Source organism: Hyperolius riggenbachi, chromosome 2 (assembly GCF_040937935.1).
Source record: "Hyperolius riggenbachi isolate aHypRig1 chromosome 2, aHypRig1.pri, whole genome shotgun sequence".
NCBI classification, from domain to species: Eukaryota; Metazoa; Chordata; class Amphibia; order Anura; family Hyperoliidae; genus Hyperolius; species Hyperolius riggenbachi.
In genome coordinates, this window is record NC_090647.1 from 152911929 (window position 1) to 152928947 (window position 17019).

Below are 17019 nucleotides of genomic sequence, written 5' to 3' on the forward strand. Positions count from 1 at the left end.
TAAACTGCTTAGGCTAAGCCTCAATGGGAAGGCAGGGCTACACACCAATATACTGCAATACGTGCAATATGTAGCTATAGTAAGTGTTTCTGATGCTGAAGGCAGGATATTTGATTTAAAAATGAGTATCCGTAATTATTTACTGCATTCTACCATATGTCGTTACAGTTCCGCCTCTTTAACCATTAACTGATGCTGCTCTATGACTGCCTCACAAACAAAACCGTGTTATAGCAGAGAGGTGCATACATTGGTTTATTTTCTTTACTGAGGTAGCTAGGGCCTGTTCTCTCACACAGAGCAGCCATGCATAGGCCTGGAACCTGTCTGAGCTGGCCACTCCATACTGAATAGAGACATTATATGATATGGTAGATCTCTTTAGAGCTAGTGTCATGCTGCTGTTGTGTTATTAGACCAGCACACCGCCCTTTCAGCAGGGGGGGGGGACCGGGGGGGGGACTGATGTTCTCAAGTTTCCTTTGAACTGACTTTGACTGTTGTGCAACACTCATAACTTACCATGTGTATCTGCTTTCTACAGTGTGAAGGCGCTTTACAGTCCAATAGACAATAATGACCCCTTGAAGTCTGATGGATTTCTGTCAATAAAACAGCTAGATTCAGGAAAGGCCCGTTACTAAGCACTATGGGATCTTTCCAGTATTCCACAGTGTAACTGAAATCTATACATTGCAAGGAATCACAGGAGGATAAGCGGGTTCAGCTGCATTAGTTAAGTCTGAGGGGAAGTATAGAAGCAAACCAAATTTTGTGTGTACCAAATAAGTCAGGTAAACTGGGGAATGATCATATATCAGCAAGAAAAAGAATAGTGATTTTAACGTATGGATTACCTGGTTAGCATCCTCGTTACTTGTTTACCAGATAAAAATAAAGAATAAATTTTTTGTTTTATGCCCAACAGGTACACTTTTTAATATTCATTGTGGGGCATTTATACTAATGTGTTTCATTGACTCACAAGTATTTTCCTCACAGAGCTAGCTGATCAGGTGGATTGCAGTCCACCTTCTGTGATTTGTTGCTGCAAGATTTACAGCAGTATGCAAAGGATTGGTAACACAGGGACTAAACCAGGAATAGAAATAAGTAATTGGAGACACACCTTTCTGCGCAGTGTGTGCAGTGGGCACCAGAGGGAGATTTGTGACACAGGCTGCCGCTGTACTGCCATGTAACCTGACCAGCAAAAGGACTGCTTGCCCAAAGATGAATAAATCTCCCACAATGCAAGCTGAGAGCAAACTCAGTAGTCTGGTTTTCCTCAGGGGAAACCCATCAAGAGGCCAGCTTTTTTATTATTGTGTGTGGGGAAAAAAGAAACTTGCGAGTACACGCAGTTTCTGCATGCAGAAAACTGACTCCAATGAATGTCTATGGGCCTGTTTCCACTGAACGTGATTTTTCTGATGCAGATTTCCCATAGGCATTCATTGGAGTCAGTTTTCTGCATGCAGAATCTGCATGTAGTGGAAACAGGCAGGGCCCGTTTCCACTAGAGCGAATCTGCATGCGTTTTCTGCATGCAGATTCGCATAACCAATACAAGTGGATGGGGCTGTTTCCACTTGTCAGGAATTCTGTGCGGTTTGCTGTGCATAAAAAAATCTGCACGGCAGACCCGTCAGAATTCGCATGCCGCACACCCGCACGCGAATCGCCGGTAATGTAATTTAATAGGAAAACCGCAAGCATTTTGTCTTGCGGTTTTCCATGCATTTTCGCGTGTGTTGTCACTTAAAAACCCATGTCAATAGAGCAAACCGCCAGCGAAATCGCGTGAAAAAATGCATGGAAACACGAATGAATCTGCACCCGCATGCGGATTCGTTGACGCGGTTTCCCCGACTGAATCGCAACGCCCAAGTGGAAATGGGCCCTCCAAAAGTAAGAACCATGTCCCTCAGGGATAAGTCATACATCATTTATAGTATTGATTTACAGAAATACAGAGCTTTCATAAAATAATCTAATCCCACCGACACAGGTGCTCCAAAAGCCACCATGCATCCTCTGATCTCTGCTGTACTAAAAGTGCAGTGTGAGTGGCGAGTGTATGTTTCCTCTCAGATGCTGCTTGTACCGTTAAGTCAACTCTATTGTTGTGAGCTTGTTGCCATATATTACACTTCTAATAAAGTAATAAGACACATCAAAACCAAATCACACCCGGGGCACATGTAAAGTTACTTTTTGGTGATGGCAATTCATAAACTGGCCCCTTATATTTGACGAGCAGTTGGTGAGTTCTTCCATTACTAGCACTAGTAAAATTGAATTTTAATTGTATGTAAGAGGAGGCGAACCGGTATATGTGTATATTATTACAGCTGTGAGCGCATACCTCTTTTATAAAATACTGGAAAAATTAAGGCAAGGGTGGGCTCATTTTTTATTATTTAACTAAATTTCTTCCTGAGTAATACCTTCAATGCCAATGGTGAGAACTTGACAAGAAATACCAGTCCATTGCCAAGCTGAATCTCTTGGGCCTACTGCTCTGTGCAGTACATAACCCATTGGTCTTTTTCTGAGGTTTAATTGATTTCCCATTGCTCTTGATCGTGGCTCTGATTGGTTTGGTCTTCAAAAGCAACTGGGTGCTGTCAGTAGTTATGGTCATGTCATTCATGGAAAAGCATGTGATTTGTTTGATCAGCTAATACATTTTCAAAGCTCTGATTTGCTGTGATCACATCCTGCTTTAGCACATGATCATGACTAACAAATCAGACACTTGCATAACTATCATCTGACCAAATTGATCACATGCTTCTCCATGAGTTCTCCTAGACATGCCCATCACAATCGTTCTTGTGGGAAGCAAAAGCTTGCAGGCAGTGATTGCCTTATATCAGATGGGATTATCCTAGTATGTATAAGGCCTGGAACCCACTAGGAGCACTTTATTTGAAAAGCTCTTGCTAATGTAATGCTATGGGTGTGATCCCACTTGAGCCATGTAATTTTTTAAAAAATCCCCCATAGCATTGCATTAGCAAGAGCTTTTTCAAATCGCTAGTGCTTAGAAAAGGCTGCTAGTGGGTTTGATCCCTGGACACATTAAAGAGGAACTCCAGTGAAAATAATGTAATTAAAAAAGTGCTTCATTTTTACAATAATTATGTATAAATGATTTAGTCAGTGTTTGCCCATTGTAAAATATTTTAAACCCCTAATTTATATTCTGACATTTATCACATGGTGACATTTTTACTGCTGGCAAGTGATGAAGCTGCTGCTGCTTGCTGTTTTGGCAGTTGGAAACAGCTGTAAGCAGCTATTTCCCACAATGCAACAGGGTTCACAGACCGGAAACTGCCAAGAATACGTATTGAGAATTTCTTTGAGGAGGGGTTTCACCACAATATAAGCCATACAGCGCCCGGATGCTCTGTTTGTGAAAAGGAATAGATTTCTCATGTAAAAGGGGGTATCAGCTACTGATTGGGATAAAGTTCAATTCTTGGTCGGAGTTTCTCTTTAAAATATGATGATGTCACGCGAGTATACGTACTGGGCTTGTATATAAAGACGTTGCTTGCTTATCAAGTCGCCATTTCATAAAACATTCTGCTTGTCTTACAAAGCGCTTGCAAACAAAGTTACTTGAAATCCAAGGGTTTTACTATATTTGGAAAATGTGTTTACTGCTCTTTGTGCACGGTTTATCATGCAGATCTAATTAAGGCAATTTGTTATGGCATGTAAAACATTATATTGCTGCAGACATGATAATAAAGCTTGACGTGCAATTTTCTAGGTTTAGAACTGATGTGAAGAGAGGAAAATTTCCTCCAGTGGTTTTTTCAGACGTTCATTTGTGGCATCTCCCATGATTCAGCTGGGCCAACAGCCTAGAGCCTGAGTCGGGATGTGGTGAATTTTACCAGAACCATTTCTCTAGTGCAACGTCTGCTGTCTTGTTATAAAAAAAATAATAATGGTATATATGATTTTACATATGTCCCTACATTTTACCGACATGTATTACCGGTATGTATCACGGTCACATTAGTATTCAGTATTTTCTTTGTATTGTAGGTGGGTGCGTGAGTTCCTGAACAATGACAACAAGGGATTGGACGTTTTGGTGGAGTATCTCTCCTTTGCGCAGTGCGCGGTTATGTAAGTACAGCCTGTGAAATAGTGTTTTCTGGGATCTATGTGGGAGAGACACTCCTAGGGACTGAGATACCACAAGCAGGAAAATCTGTGCACACAGAGTGCTGCAGCTGATTATCCACTGTAAATTCCTGTGTTCTCGTGCTGAAGGAGCAGCATGTCTTCCAAGTAACAGTTTCCACCCCGTGCTGTCTGACATGAGCAGCTGAGTTTGCAGTTTGTTGTCTGTTGGTCTCGGCTGAAGCTATTGTGCCTTTCCCAGGCTGGATACCATGTGTGTGCTGCTTTGTAGCTTTGCTTTACTCAATCCTCTTGTCTGTCCCCTGGCCGATCAAGCTTCTTCTGTATCCCTTTGGTGTAGGTTTGATTTTGAGGGCCTGGAAAACGGGGAGGATGGCTTGGTTGAAAAGTCCAAACCCTGGAGCAGATCCATCGAGGATCTGCAGAGTCCCAACGCCCTCCATGCCCCTTTCGCCAACGGCCTCGCTCGCTCTGCCCGCCAGTCTGTGCTCCGGTATGTATCTGTGTGCCAGCTCCCTGCCATTGTTCCCTGCAGCTAGCCTGCCAAAATGCCTTCTTTGTGATTCTGCCATAATCTGTTCATAATGAAGTGTTACCTTCAAAGGCCAATAGCCCCTAGAAAGGCAAGGGGAACATAATAAAACATGCAAGTTATTAAAATTATTTTTTTATTTATATAGTGCCAACCTCTTCTGTAGCACAGTACATAGTACAAAACAAACAGTGGGGAACATGGATACATGAGAGGTTTAAAACACTGTACAATCAGGACATCCATCAATATAAGTATACACATGATTAACGTATTAATTGATACGTTGGTTTAGGACATTACCAATACTTGTACATGTCCATATGGTCAATAACATCAGAATACAAAAACACTAGGAGGAGGTCCCTGACCTTGTGAGCTTACAATCTAGAGGGTAGTGAGTTGGAGAACTTAGTAAAGGAGACATAGGGGTTAGCGGATGAGGCAGTGAAAAAACAATGCTACCTATAGCAAATTATAGGCTTGTCCGAACAGGTGTGTTCATAGCTTCATTGTACACAGTGATTCCATATGCCAGTGTTTCTCAAACCGGTCCTTGTGACTCCCCAAAGGTGCATGTTTTGCAGGCAACCTCATCTATGCACAGGTGGGCTAATTAGTGTCTCAGCTAGGTGAATTTCATGTATCTGAGACACTAATTACCCCACTTGTGCATAGGGGAGGTTGCCTGCAAAACATGCACCTTTGGGGAGTCACAAGGACAGGTTAAAGAAACGTTGCCATATGCACATCCCACTATTTTTAATTTATGTATAAACCAGTCCTGAAACCAGGCAATAACATATTATAACCCTGTTCTTGCCTTTGTTCACACCTTAGACAAAAAAATAGCATTTACAATTCTTTTACTTAGTGGAAATGGGTGTGTGGGGGTATTCTTCCAATTGTAAGATGCCATCATATCATTCTGCTCTCCAGATGCTGCTATTGGTGCAGTTACAAAGGGAAACAGATCTTTCCATCCATGACATTGCTTAATACCATGTTGCTACTAACGCATTTATCATTGTAGGCTTACATAGTCTCGTACATGTGTTCAGCTTTATAATGTGACATATTCATTATTTTATGCTGATGCCAACATATTACTGTGTGCTCACTATCTACTAATAGCAGCTACAACACACTGCCTGGAAAGAAAGCATTGAAGAATTCCCGACTGGTCAGCCAGAAGGATGACGTGCATGTGTGCATCATGTGTCTCCGTGCCATCATGAACTACCAGGTAATCCATCAGATCTTATGACAGATGTTGGCACATTAATTACTGATCCATGCTGTAAGTGCAGAGTTGGTTACAACCCATAGCTATAAGTTAGTAGGTATTCCCCCAGCCCTTGCATATTTAACCCTTTCATTGAAAAAAAAACCACCGCAATTTCTGAGTAGGATTGGTAATATTTAGGGATACTGAGTGAGATACAAATAATTCTGTGTAGTGCAGACTCAAGCAAAACATTTTATGCAAATGTATGCAGCTTGAAAATGGACCAAGTGAATAACACCTTGGCAGGATTCAATTGGTCCACTTTCAAGCCTGCATACATTTGTATTAACATTTTGCATAATCCTGCATTCAATTTATTTTCCTATTGATTACCCCTAGTTATGTACGCATGCAGTTCAGCATCCTATGTCACTACAGAGTCCCTTTAGGCTTGGTAAATAGATTATACTGTAGAGATTGTTTTGGGTGACATTTTGGGAAGAGGGGGGCAGTATAAATGCTGTCTGGTGGTGGGTGTTCCAGTGGCATCTTTAAAGTTTCTGTAGGAAGAAAAGGAATTGTACAAGGCCAGATATGTTGGGGGATACTTGTACATGCAGTGTGTACGTACATTATACAGCTTCTGTGTGCACACATAAAATTCAGCTATAAACACAAACTATAGTTTTTAATGCATAAACGCAAATTAGAATGAATTTACTTGAGCTGATAATGGTTAAATCTGTATCTTAGAAAGGAAAAAGTAAAATGAATACACTTTCCTTTCAATGTGAGTTGTGTTTGTGTTAGTAAATCTTGGTCTGTAGTAAAAAAATTTTGTTGTTTTTTTTGGTCAATTTCTTCTAGTATGGCTTCAATCTGGTCATGTCGCACCCTCATGCTGTTAACGAGATTGCACTTAGCTTAAACAACAAGAACCCAAGGTAGGTAGCTACATTTTGCATTACAGTGAATGTTCATCGTTTTTAGCAAGTAGATGATCAATTAAGTCAGATCTCTGAATCTGCCGTATTTGTTAAGGCTCGTACACGTGTGCAACTTTTCCACCTACCTACCATCCAAACTTGTTGTGTGGGGCATGTAAACATGTGACAAATGACGAGCAACTGATAACAGGCGGTTTGCCTGATCCACAGGCGATTCAACTCACATGACTGTTGGGCTGATATCGTGCAGTTGGCCATGTGTGTGCAAGTCATTTGAACAAGTTGTACTTGTTTAGAATGCAGCCTTATAGTGCAGTCCATCGTTTGCTTGCATGTGCAGTATGCAAATTAGTTGGTCATTCAGTTGGTTGGTGCGCGGAAAATTCAAGTCGTGCGGTCGGTCATGTCGTCAGTTTGGTCATGCAGAAATGTTGCACGTGTGTACAAGCCTTTATATATAGAGTCTGGTGAAATATATTTCTTGGAATGGAAATATAGAGAAAAGCTGGCTTCTCACCATGGCCTCGATTCATCAAGACTTATCGAATCAATTACTAACAGCTCGGTAAAATACCAAACTCGATAAGTTGATTTCAGGATTCATCAAAGTTATCTACAACTGTTAGCGAGCATTAGGTAATCATTCGGTAAGGATGCGATAAAACGGAAGAAAGTGCAATTCATGAAAATGAAAGTGGTCGTGAAAATGAAAGTGCAATTCATGAAAATGAAAGAGCAGTGAAGGAGATAACTAATCCTAAATTTAACGCTAAAGCGTTAAATTTAGGATTAGTTATCTCCTTCACTGCTCTGTCGTTATTCCCGTTAGATCATTGCTGACAGAGAAGATGGAGCCATTTTAGGTGGTTATGTATCAGCTGAGAGTGATTCAAAGGAGCAGAAGGGCAAGAATAAGGTCTAAAACCATATCAATTTGCAAGAGAATGGATTTATTTGCTATACCAAGATATCTGCATTTATATATCTGCATTTCTTGTAAGAGTACACAGACAGTGCCAGGGTTAACTAAATTGCTAGCTGCACTACATTTTTTCAGAAAAGGCTCCTATCAAGCTGTAGCTGGCGAAATTGTGGGATTGTTTCAAGCCACTTCCAGAATCCTGGTCCAGGTGTTAAGCCCTTTTCGGAATCTTACTACGTGGTGTTCAAAGACTGACTTTTTACCCACAATTCCATGGGAATATTATGGCCTTGTGTCAAGTTACCGCTGTAAAGTGGAAATATTGACACGTTACCGCATTATCGATATTTTTTCGAAGTCATACCGAATGCGGAAAAACCTTGATGAATACAACTAGAAATCGATAAACTTCGAATTTGGTAATTTAACGAACTGGAAAAAGTTATCGCAAAGACAATGATGAATTGAGGCCCATGTCTACCAGGCCTGAGTACACTCTCTTTTCTAGTCAATGCAGTAGTGACAGCATTTCCCCAGTCTCACATTGGGATCACAGATTTTGGCAGTTTAATGTGTTCAGAAACTTCAGGGTTGTACATTGACAGGATGAGCATGAGTTGCTTTTATTACTTTATATATTTTTAATTAACTAGGACTAAAGCTCTGGTGTTGGAATTACTGGCTGCAGTGTGTCTCGTCCGGGGAGGACATGAGATCATTTTGTCTGCCTTTGACAACTTCAAGGAGGTAAGATACAAGTGTAACCTGACATTCCCCTGTGTAATATAGTCCTGGAGTGTGAGTTTTCTGCACTGTGTCCTTATTGCCACTCTTCACGAGCAATGTTCTTACATGTGTATTCAATGCCTTTAGGTCTGCAAAGAGAAGCATCGCTTTGAGAAGCTCATGGAATACTTTAGGAATGAAGACAGCAACATTGATTTTATGGTAGGTGAAACATCTAGATGATGACTCCAGCAATTATCCTGGATAATAGAGAGGTTCTCTTGACTTGGTAGTAATCAAACATTTTCTTCTGAAGGTTGCATGTATGCAGTTTATTAACATTGTTGTCCATTCCGTGGAAGACATGAACTTCCGTGTTCACCTGCAGTATGAGTTCACCAAGCTCGGCCTAGAAGAGTTTCTGGAGGTAAGAGAGGAAGATGCACTGCTACTGATTGCCTGAAGGTTTTGGAAAACAATCACTAACTTTGTATGTGCCATCTTTTTCTCTTCAGAAATCTAAACACACAGAAAGTGATAAACTGCAGGTGCAGATTCAGGCCTACTTGGACAATGTGTTTGATGTTGGTGGTCTGCTGGAAGATGCTGAGACCAAGAATGTTGCACTTGAGAAAGTGGAGGAGCTGGAAGAACATCTGTCCCATGTGAGTACATCTTGGTTTCCTCAATGGGACTGTAGAATTATCATTCACATTACTTTGAGAAATAGGAATGAAATAAAGGATATGATGGACAGAAACAAATTACATTTAGCAGTTTGCTATATTGTAGCAGCTACAACCAAGTGGGAATATTTTGTAAACCAAAGGCTAAAAGCAGTGTGTGCAAAGTGGTCTCTTAGCTGTTTTGCATAGCGTTTTAACAGGAGGGAATTTTGGTCCTTTTGAACCTTTCTTTTATCTTTTACACACTTCCAGGAGTTCCGGTTCACCACGAGCTTGCTGGGTAATCTGTAACTAATTGATGATCTATCCTGCAGACAGTTTTCAGTAATATGGCATTGATCTTTAGTAGTAAAGGTGGTATGCTACTGATGACATTTATATTATTGGGCGGTTGTAACATGTACAATATTCCTAAGGATGAAAAATAGCTGAGAATTACTGCAGACACACTTTAAATAACTGTGGCCTGAAATGATATTGGTAACAACTGAGACATGATCATATGGGTGACAGTTGGCATTGACACTGCAAGTTACAGAGTGCAGACCACTTATAGAAGGGTGAATGACACCATGCTTATAAAACTTGCAGTTAATCACACATGAAGCTGGCAGATCCTTCTTTATTTCTTCACAAAATAAAGCTAATGTTTCAAGGCCATGCCAGTCACTTCATCAAGACAAACAAGAAAATCGCATATCTCTTTTTTTTGTAAATTCTTTTTATTGAATTTTCTTTTAACAATACAAAACATACAAACACAAATAAACCCAAACTCCAGCACACGCAGCATATCTCTTAATTCTTCTTCCACAACAACTTGCTAGCAGATATCTCTGTCCAGTCGCTCCAGCCATGTAGAGAGTTCCAGCGCCTGCAGCACTATGCTGGTGCGAGTAGACCGAGATAGCTGCTAGCAAGCTGTTGTGGAAGAAACATTAGGAGATATGCTTCTTTCTTGTTTACCCTGATGAATCGTGCAGATTGATCTTGAAACCACTGGCGTAACAATAGGGAAAGCAGCCCCTGGCCCCGGTGGGGGGGGGGGGGGGGGGGGGCCCAGGGCCCCCCGTGGGGCCCGCTCATGGCCGTTTTGGGGGTGTAGGAGGGGTCGCAGCATGAGGGGAGAGATATGCACAGCGGGGACGCCCCCCCCCCCTCACCTCGGGCACTACCCTCTGCACTCCCCTCCTGCATCTATCTAAATGGCGGCGGCAGCAGCTATAATTACCTCCATTCACCAAGGAGGTCTCCGATCTGCAAGGGCTTCACATAACTTCCTGTTAAAACAGCGTGCGTGTAGCAAAGTCACAGGGGTAACAATGTGTGTGACATATTACTTACGGGAACTTCTGTAAGTATTCATACAAGCATCGATCATCCACATTCTAATTTCAGTCACTGTACATCAAGCTAGACAGGAAAAGGAGAACGTGTAGACTAAATAACACTGAGAGAGTGTGGGTGGTAGAGAATGTACTGAGGTTACTTATCATGGCTACAAAGCACTGCCATTTTCAGAGGTGAGCATTAAGTGTTGCAGATGCAATGATTTTCCTGTGGGTGGCTGGACATTTTATTTAACTTTCAACATTTTTTTTTTTTACCACAGGTCATTAATATTTTACATTTAGTGGGATGTGGTGGGAAATATTTAACCTTTACCTATAATGGGTCACCACAGCCCCCAGAGTGTTGAATTTGGTGGTATTTGTTCTTCCACTCTCGCTTGTGGTGTGTCGCCTCTCCAGTGGAATGACACATCTCCCATCATGCAAATAATCAGTTCAGAGAAAATCACTCTTGGTGTCAGGTGACGTCATTTGACTGAGGTGATTGCCTTCCAGCAAGATGACTTATAAATGTGAGCATGTATTCACAACCTACCATAATCTCATGCACAGCTATAGATTTATATACCAACTCACCCTTTCACTGGGCTTTCACCTGGTGCCTAATGGAGGAGGTTACAATATCTCCTGCTATGTGTAGGGAGGTGAAAAAATGCGGTTGATTCACAAAGCTTTTCTCATTAATTATCTCACCTTATTATTTTTCACGTTGACTGTAAAGGTAGCCATACATCTAGCGATTCTGCATTGAGCGACTAAGTGATCAACTACTGGGTATATTGCGTGATTAACTACAGTGTGGCTGATTGAAAGTCTATTGGCTAGTGGCTCACACACTACAGCTTTACTAATCGATCAGAACAATGTTCTTCCTCCATGCTCTGTCCATGCTCTGAATCCAAAAATCGATTCTTTGTCGATCAAAATCATGTAAACAGTAGCAGATTCCTATACGATTAATCAATATCATCCATCCTGCTCGATCAACAAATCAGATATCGGTCAATCGGGTATGTTATGCATACAGAAACATTCTTGATTCTTTCTGACGTGCCGCTTGAGGTCGCGCTCCCATGGCCAGGTCGGAGGCCACTACAGAGGAGACCCCTGGGACACTGGCAGAGAGTGAAGCTGCGATGAGGGACACATAGGCTTCTAGGGGCTGGAGGAAGCCCCAGGTAAGTGAAACAGATCTTTTATTTCTCTCATGTATCCTTTAAGTCAAGGTTCATGTCTCCTTATTTGCCTTTTAAGTCAGAGTTTTTTCCACTAAGTATGAATTTGCAATGCACATTAAAAATTACAACCAATGAATTTCAGTGGAGTCATTCCCATGGAATTCAAATTTTCGCATGTGGTGCGATGCAGAAAAAATATTGATTGCATGCTGCAGATTTCTGCCACATGCATCTGTTTCCCATGTAATGATTGTTAGACGCATACAAAAATTAAAATAAATGTGCAAAAATTCACATACGGAAAAAAGTATGTGAACTGTAATAATCTAGTGGAAATGGACCCAGGAGAAATAAATCATGAGTTAAGTCAAGGAGAGATAAACTGTGAGTTATAAGTAAGCTGAGATAATTCAAGAGAAAAGCTTTGTGAATCAACACAGATATCTTGCCACATGCAAGGTCATCCGAGGTGAAAATAAACTGATGAGAAAAACAATTGTATCTGTCCCTCTTCTCCAAAAAAATAACTTTTTTTTATATATCCCACAATTTTATTTTATATTTAAATCTAGTTTTTAAGTTTTTACTGTTTCATTGTCTCTGCTCAATGACACCATCACTGGAGTATGCCTGAGCTCAGATCTATAAATTATTACCCTTTTTATCACTTTCCTGCTCTCAGAAGCCATTTACTGGCAGGAAAGCTGTAGTTCCTGATCAGTGAGGGTTCTGCTATAGTCCGACCTGTACAGAAACTTGCATACCTGATATTTAACTCTTTCAGGCACAGAAAGAATAAAAGGAACACAGCATAGTTATTTGTGTGCTTGGCACTGTACATACACATGTCTATCTCATCATTTCACCTCGGTTGTCCTTTAAGCCATAGCACAAGTGAGTGTGACATATATGATAGATGACGTAATACTTCCTCTAATGGAGTCTTGGGTAGTTTTCCAGGGAATTTCTTCATTATAGAAAAAAATGTCATGATTACTTTCAGTTTTATTTAGTGATAACCAAGCAGAACTGCTGCTGGGAAGATGTTAGAAGGCTCTCTTCTCAGCTGTGTAAGGATCTAATTATTGTAGTCATGCGTTTCTTCCAGATGACAGAGAAGCTGCTGGATTTGGAGAATGAGAACATGATGCGAGTGGCCGAGCTGGAGAAAACACTGTTACAACGGGAGAAGGAACTGGAGATAATTAGGGTGAGATACAGGGACGATGGGATGACTTTACCTCATGATTATACAGCCCAGGCATGGCCTATGGTGCCCAATAACAGCGCACCACTTTCCTCAGATTCCATCATTCCATCAGATTTTTACAATCTAGTTGTACAGAAAACCATGCAGTGTGTGAGAAAATTGTTGTGAAAGATCCCATAGTTGGTTGGAATACAGAATTTTGTCGATTAGAATGTTTGGTTTAACGACCTTATCTGAAGAGAGAAAGTCCCCTAATTGACCTATTTATGCAAACAATCGATAATTACCTTCTGAATACTTATGACCTTGCATATCTGATTGAATTATCACATCTGAGGAAATTTATTGTATCGTTCATGGGCACCTGTAGTGGCCTTGTCAGCTGCCGCCAACCTGTAATCCTCCAGGTACTGGAAAGTAAGGCAGTCCTGTCAGCTAGTGCCTGATGTGAGCTGTGATCTGACAGAGAGCGATGGCGGATGCCACCATGTGACCTAGAAGAGGTCCCGAGCTCTGCAGTGGCAGAACCTAGATCACAGATGTGTAGTGGCGTAGCATCTCCTGTCTTCTCTGCTCCTGTGCTTGGCATACCAATGATAAAATGCTGATTCCCCTGTGTGATTTGCACTTCATATAACTGCAGTCTTTTACAGGAAGGTGCTTTTTCCCAATGTGTTTGTTATTTTAAGAGTGTTTATAATACTTGTGGTATTTTTGCAGGAGGCAAAGTTAAATTGGACAAGTGCTTCTCTACTGCTCTCTTCTGTGTTTGTGTTTAAAAGCACTTTGTATTTGTTTTCCATAGCTGAGCTCCTGTTGTGGCTGAGCTTCTGCTTTCTGATGTTGAGGTTCCTCTAGCAACTGATGGGGATGTGTTGGGGTTTCCCCAGAGTGCTGACACAGCATCATTTATCACTGGAACGTCATCAAGTGCTTCCCCTAATTATGTATTCTCATGGTTCATGCTGTATCTCTACTACTCCTTACATTTATTTATTTTACAAAACTTTCCCACATAGAGTTACAGTGGAGGAAATAATTATTTGACCCCTCACTGATTTTGTAAGTTTGTCCAATGACAAAGAAATGAAAAGTCTCAGAACAGTATCATTTCAATGGTAGGTTTATTTTAACAGTGGCAGATAGCACATCAAAAGGAAAATCGAAAAACTAACCTTAAATAAAAGATAGCAACTGATTTGCATTTCATTGAGTGAAATAAGTTTTTGAACCCTCTAACAATAAAAGACTTAATACTTAGCGGAAAAACCCTTGTTTGCAAGCACAGAGGTCAAACGTTTCTTGTAATTGATGACCAAGTTTGCACACATTTTAGGAGGAATGTTGGTCCACTCCTCTTTGCAGATCATCTCTAAATCCCTAAGGTTTCGAGGCTGTCTCTGTGCAACTCTGAGCTTGAGCTCCCTCCATAGGTTTTCTATTGGATTAAGGTCCGGAGACTGACTAGGCCACTCCATGACCTTAATGTGCTTCTTCTTGAGCCACTCCTTTGTTGCCTTTGCTGTATGTTTTGGGTCATTGTCGTGCTGGAACACCCATCCACGACCCATTTTCAGTTTTCTGGCAGAGGGAAGGAGGTTGTCGTTCAGGATTTCACGATGCATGGCTCCGTCCATTTTCCCATTAATGCGATTAAGTTGTCCTGTGCCCTTAGCAGAAAAACACCTCCAAAGCAAAATGTTTCCACCCCCATGCTTGACGGTGGGGACGGTGTTTTGGGGGTCATAGGCAGCATTTTTCTTCCTCCAAACACAGCGAGTTGAGTTAATGCCAAAGAGCTCTATTTTGGTCTCACCAGACCACAGCACCTTCTCCCAGTCACTCACAGAATCATTCAGGTGTTCATTGGCAAACTTCAGACGGGCCTGCACATGTGCCTTCTTGAGCAGGGGGACCTTGCGAGCCCTGCAGGATTTTAATCCATTGCGGTGTAATGTGTTTCCAATGGTTTTCTTGGTGACTGTGGTCCCTGCTAATTTGAGGTCATTCACTAACTCCTCCCGTGTAGTTCTAGGATGCTTTTTCACCTTTCTCAGAACCATTGACACCCCACGAGGTGAGATCTTGCGTGGAGCCCCAGAGCGAGGTCGATAGTCATTTTGTGCTCCTTCCATTTTCGAACAATCGCACCAATAGTTGTCACCTTCTTTCCCAGCTTCTTGCTAATGGTTTTGTAGCCCATTCCAGCCTTGTGCAAGTCTACAATTTTGTCTCTGACATCCTTGGACAGCTCTTTGGTCTTTCCCATGTTGGAGAGTTTGGAGTCTGCTTGATTGATTTATTCTGTGGACAGGTGTCTTTTATACAGGTGACTAGTTAAGACAGGTGTCCTTAATGAGGGTGACTAATTGAGTAGAAGTGTCTAACCACTCTGTGGGAGCCAGAAATCTTAATGGTTGGTAGGGGTTCAAAAACTTATTTCACTCAATGAAATGCAAATCAGTTGCTATCTTTTATTTAAGGTTAATTTTTCGATTTTCCTTTTGATGTGCTATCTGCCACTGTTAAAATAAACCTACCATTGAAATGATACTGTTCTGAGACTTTTCATTTCTTTGTCATTGGACAAACTTACAAAATCAGTGAGGGGTCAAATAATTATTTCCTCCATTGTACGTAATACCGTGAATTTGATGGCTTTTCTTTTTTTCTTTTATGTGTTTCACTTGAGGCTTTCATGGGGCATCCCTACCATTCCAGAGTTCATGGTGGGGAAAATTGCAGAATAATGTATATAGAGCCGGATAAGTCTTGTTTTATATTAGCATTCAGTAATTCTCTGCAGAATGTGTGCAATGCATTGCCTTTTGTGTGTTCTTCTTTGAGTTGGAACCCCCCCCATACCCATTTACCAACCCATCCATAAACTTGTACCTTTTCGAGAGCTCATCAGGCAGACTTAATAAAGTTGAGTAAAATGCAATTGCAAAAATGAAAAATGTTGGGCTTTCGTGAACAATAATGCCCACAGGCCGGAAACAGAAGATGGCACAGCACGGTGTCTGATTCTGCTTTGCTGACAAGAAAAAAGTAATAATGTCCCACAATAGGGACTTGTAGTTTTGGAGAGAATCGATTTTAAAGAATTCAAAGAAAAATTAGCTTTTAAACTTGTATAAGCAGATACAAAGGGCAGAGATGACACAGAGGGAGGCACAGGGGGGCAATAGAAGAGGTACAGGGGACAGGGATGGCACAATGTTCCGACTTAAGAACAGATTTAGGTTAAGAACGTACCTACAGTCCCTATCTCGTTCGTTAACCGGGGACTACCTGTAGATAGTAGGTTTAGTGCAATATCTCCTGACAGTCTTAACGTGACAGTGGTTTTGAATTGTTGGCAGGCACATATAATATCTAATTGTTGGGAAACAGAAAGCTACAATCTATGGTGCTGGGTTCTATTTCTAGGTACAGTGAGGGCTGTATACATTGCTGAACAGTTACTAGAGGATCCATTTCATAACAGTGCTAACAGAAGCAACATTGGTCAAATTTGGAAAACCAAAAAGTTTACTTCAGTAGTGGTTTGTCTGCAATATACCAATACGCGTCTCGTGCTCCGGACATAGAAGAACTTTTCATTACAGGCAGTGCAGCTCTTTGAACCAGGAGTCCTTGTGAAGAAGGACTCTAATGGAGCCTCAGGCAGTCCAGCACATCTTTGCCTTCTCATTGGAAATATTGTTTAATTGCTGATCATTTTACTTTTTATATATTCCTCCAGGAAACCTATGAGAACACAAGCCATCAGGTGAACACACTAAGGAAAATCCTTAAAGAAAAGGAAGAAGCATTTCAACATCTCCGTCAGCTTGAGCAGGCCAACGCCTTACAGCTGCAGAAGCAGGGGCTGCCTGGCATCATTCCTCCACCTATTGCTGCTTTTTCTGAAGATCTTTCTTTGATTGCAGACTTTCCACCACCCCCGCCTCCACCTCCTCCCCCACAAGCGCCCATACCTGCAGCGCCGCCTCCACCTCCGCCCCCACCGCCACCTCCGCCGCCCCCTCCTATGCCAAGTAAGCATGATTTGGTTAAACATTT

At 41.4% G+C, this 17019-nt stretch overlaps 1 protein-coding gene across 6 annotated transcripts in view; it reads left to right on the top strand.

The window, feature by feature from the left end:
- Positions 1-17019, top strand: part of FMNL3 (formin like 3) — a 170891-nt gene that overhangs the window by 118448 nt on the left and 35424 nt on the right. For 5 of the 6 annotated variants that reach the window (XR_011026124.1, XM_068267709.1, XM_068267710.1 and 2 more), the window contains exons 5-14: positions 4069-4152; positions 4511-4663; positions 5837-5948; positions 6798-6874; positions 8453-8546; positions 8673-8747; positions 8842-8952; positions 9041-9190; positions 12850-12951; positions 16700-16994. Coding sequence is in view for 5 of the 6 variants with exons in the window: in XM_068267709.1 (XP_068123810.1) it covers positions 4069-4152; positions 4511-4663; positions 5837-5948; positions 6798-6874; positions 8453-8546; positions 8673-8747; positions 8842-8952; positions 9041-9190; positions 12850-12951; positions 16700-16994 (1253 nt within the window). In the remaining variant the exon portion in view is untranslated. The remainder of the gene's footprint in view (positions 1-4068; positions 4153-4510; positions 4664-5836; positions 5949-6797; positions 6875-8452; positions 8547-8672; positions 8748-8841; positions 8953-9040; positions 9191-12849; positions 12952-16699; positions 16995-17019) is intronic. The other variant, XM_068267713.1, reaches the window with a different exon arrangement.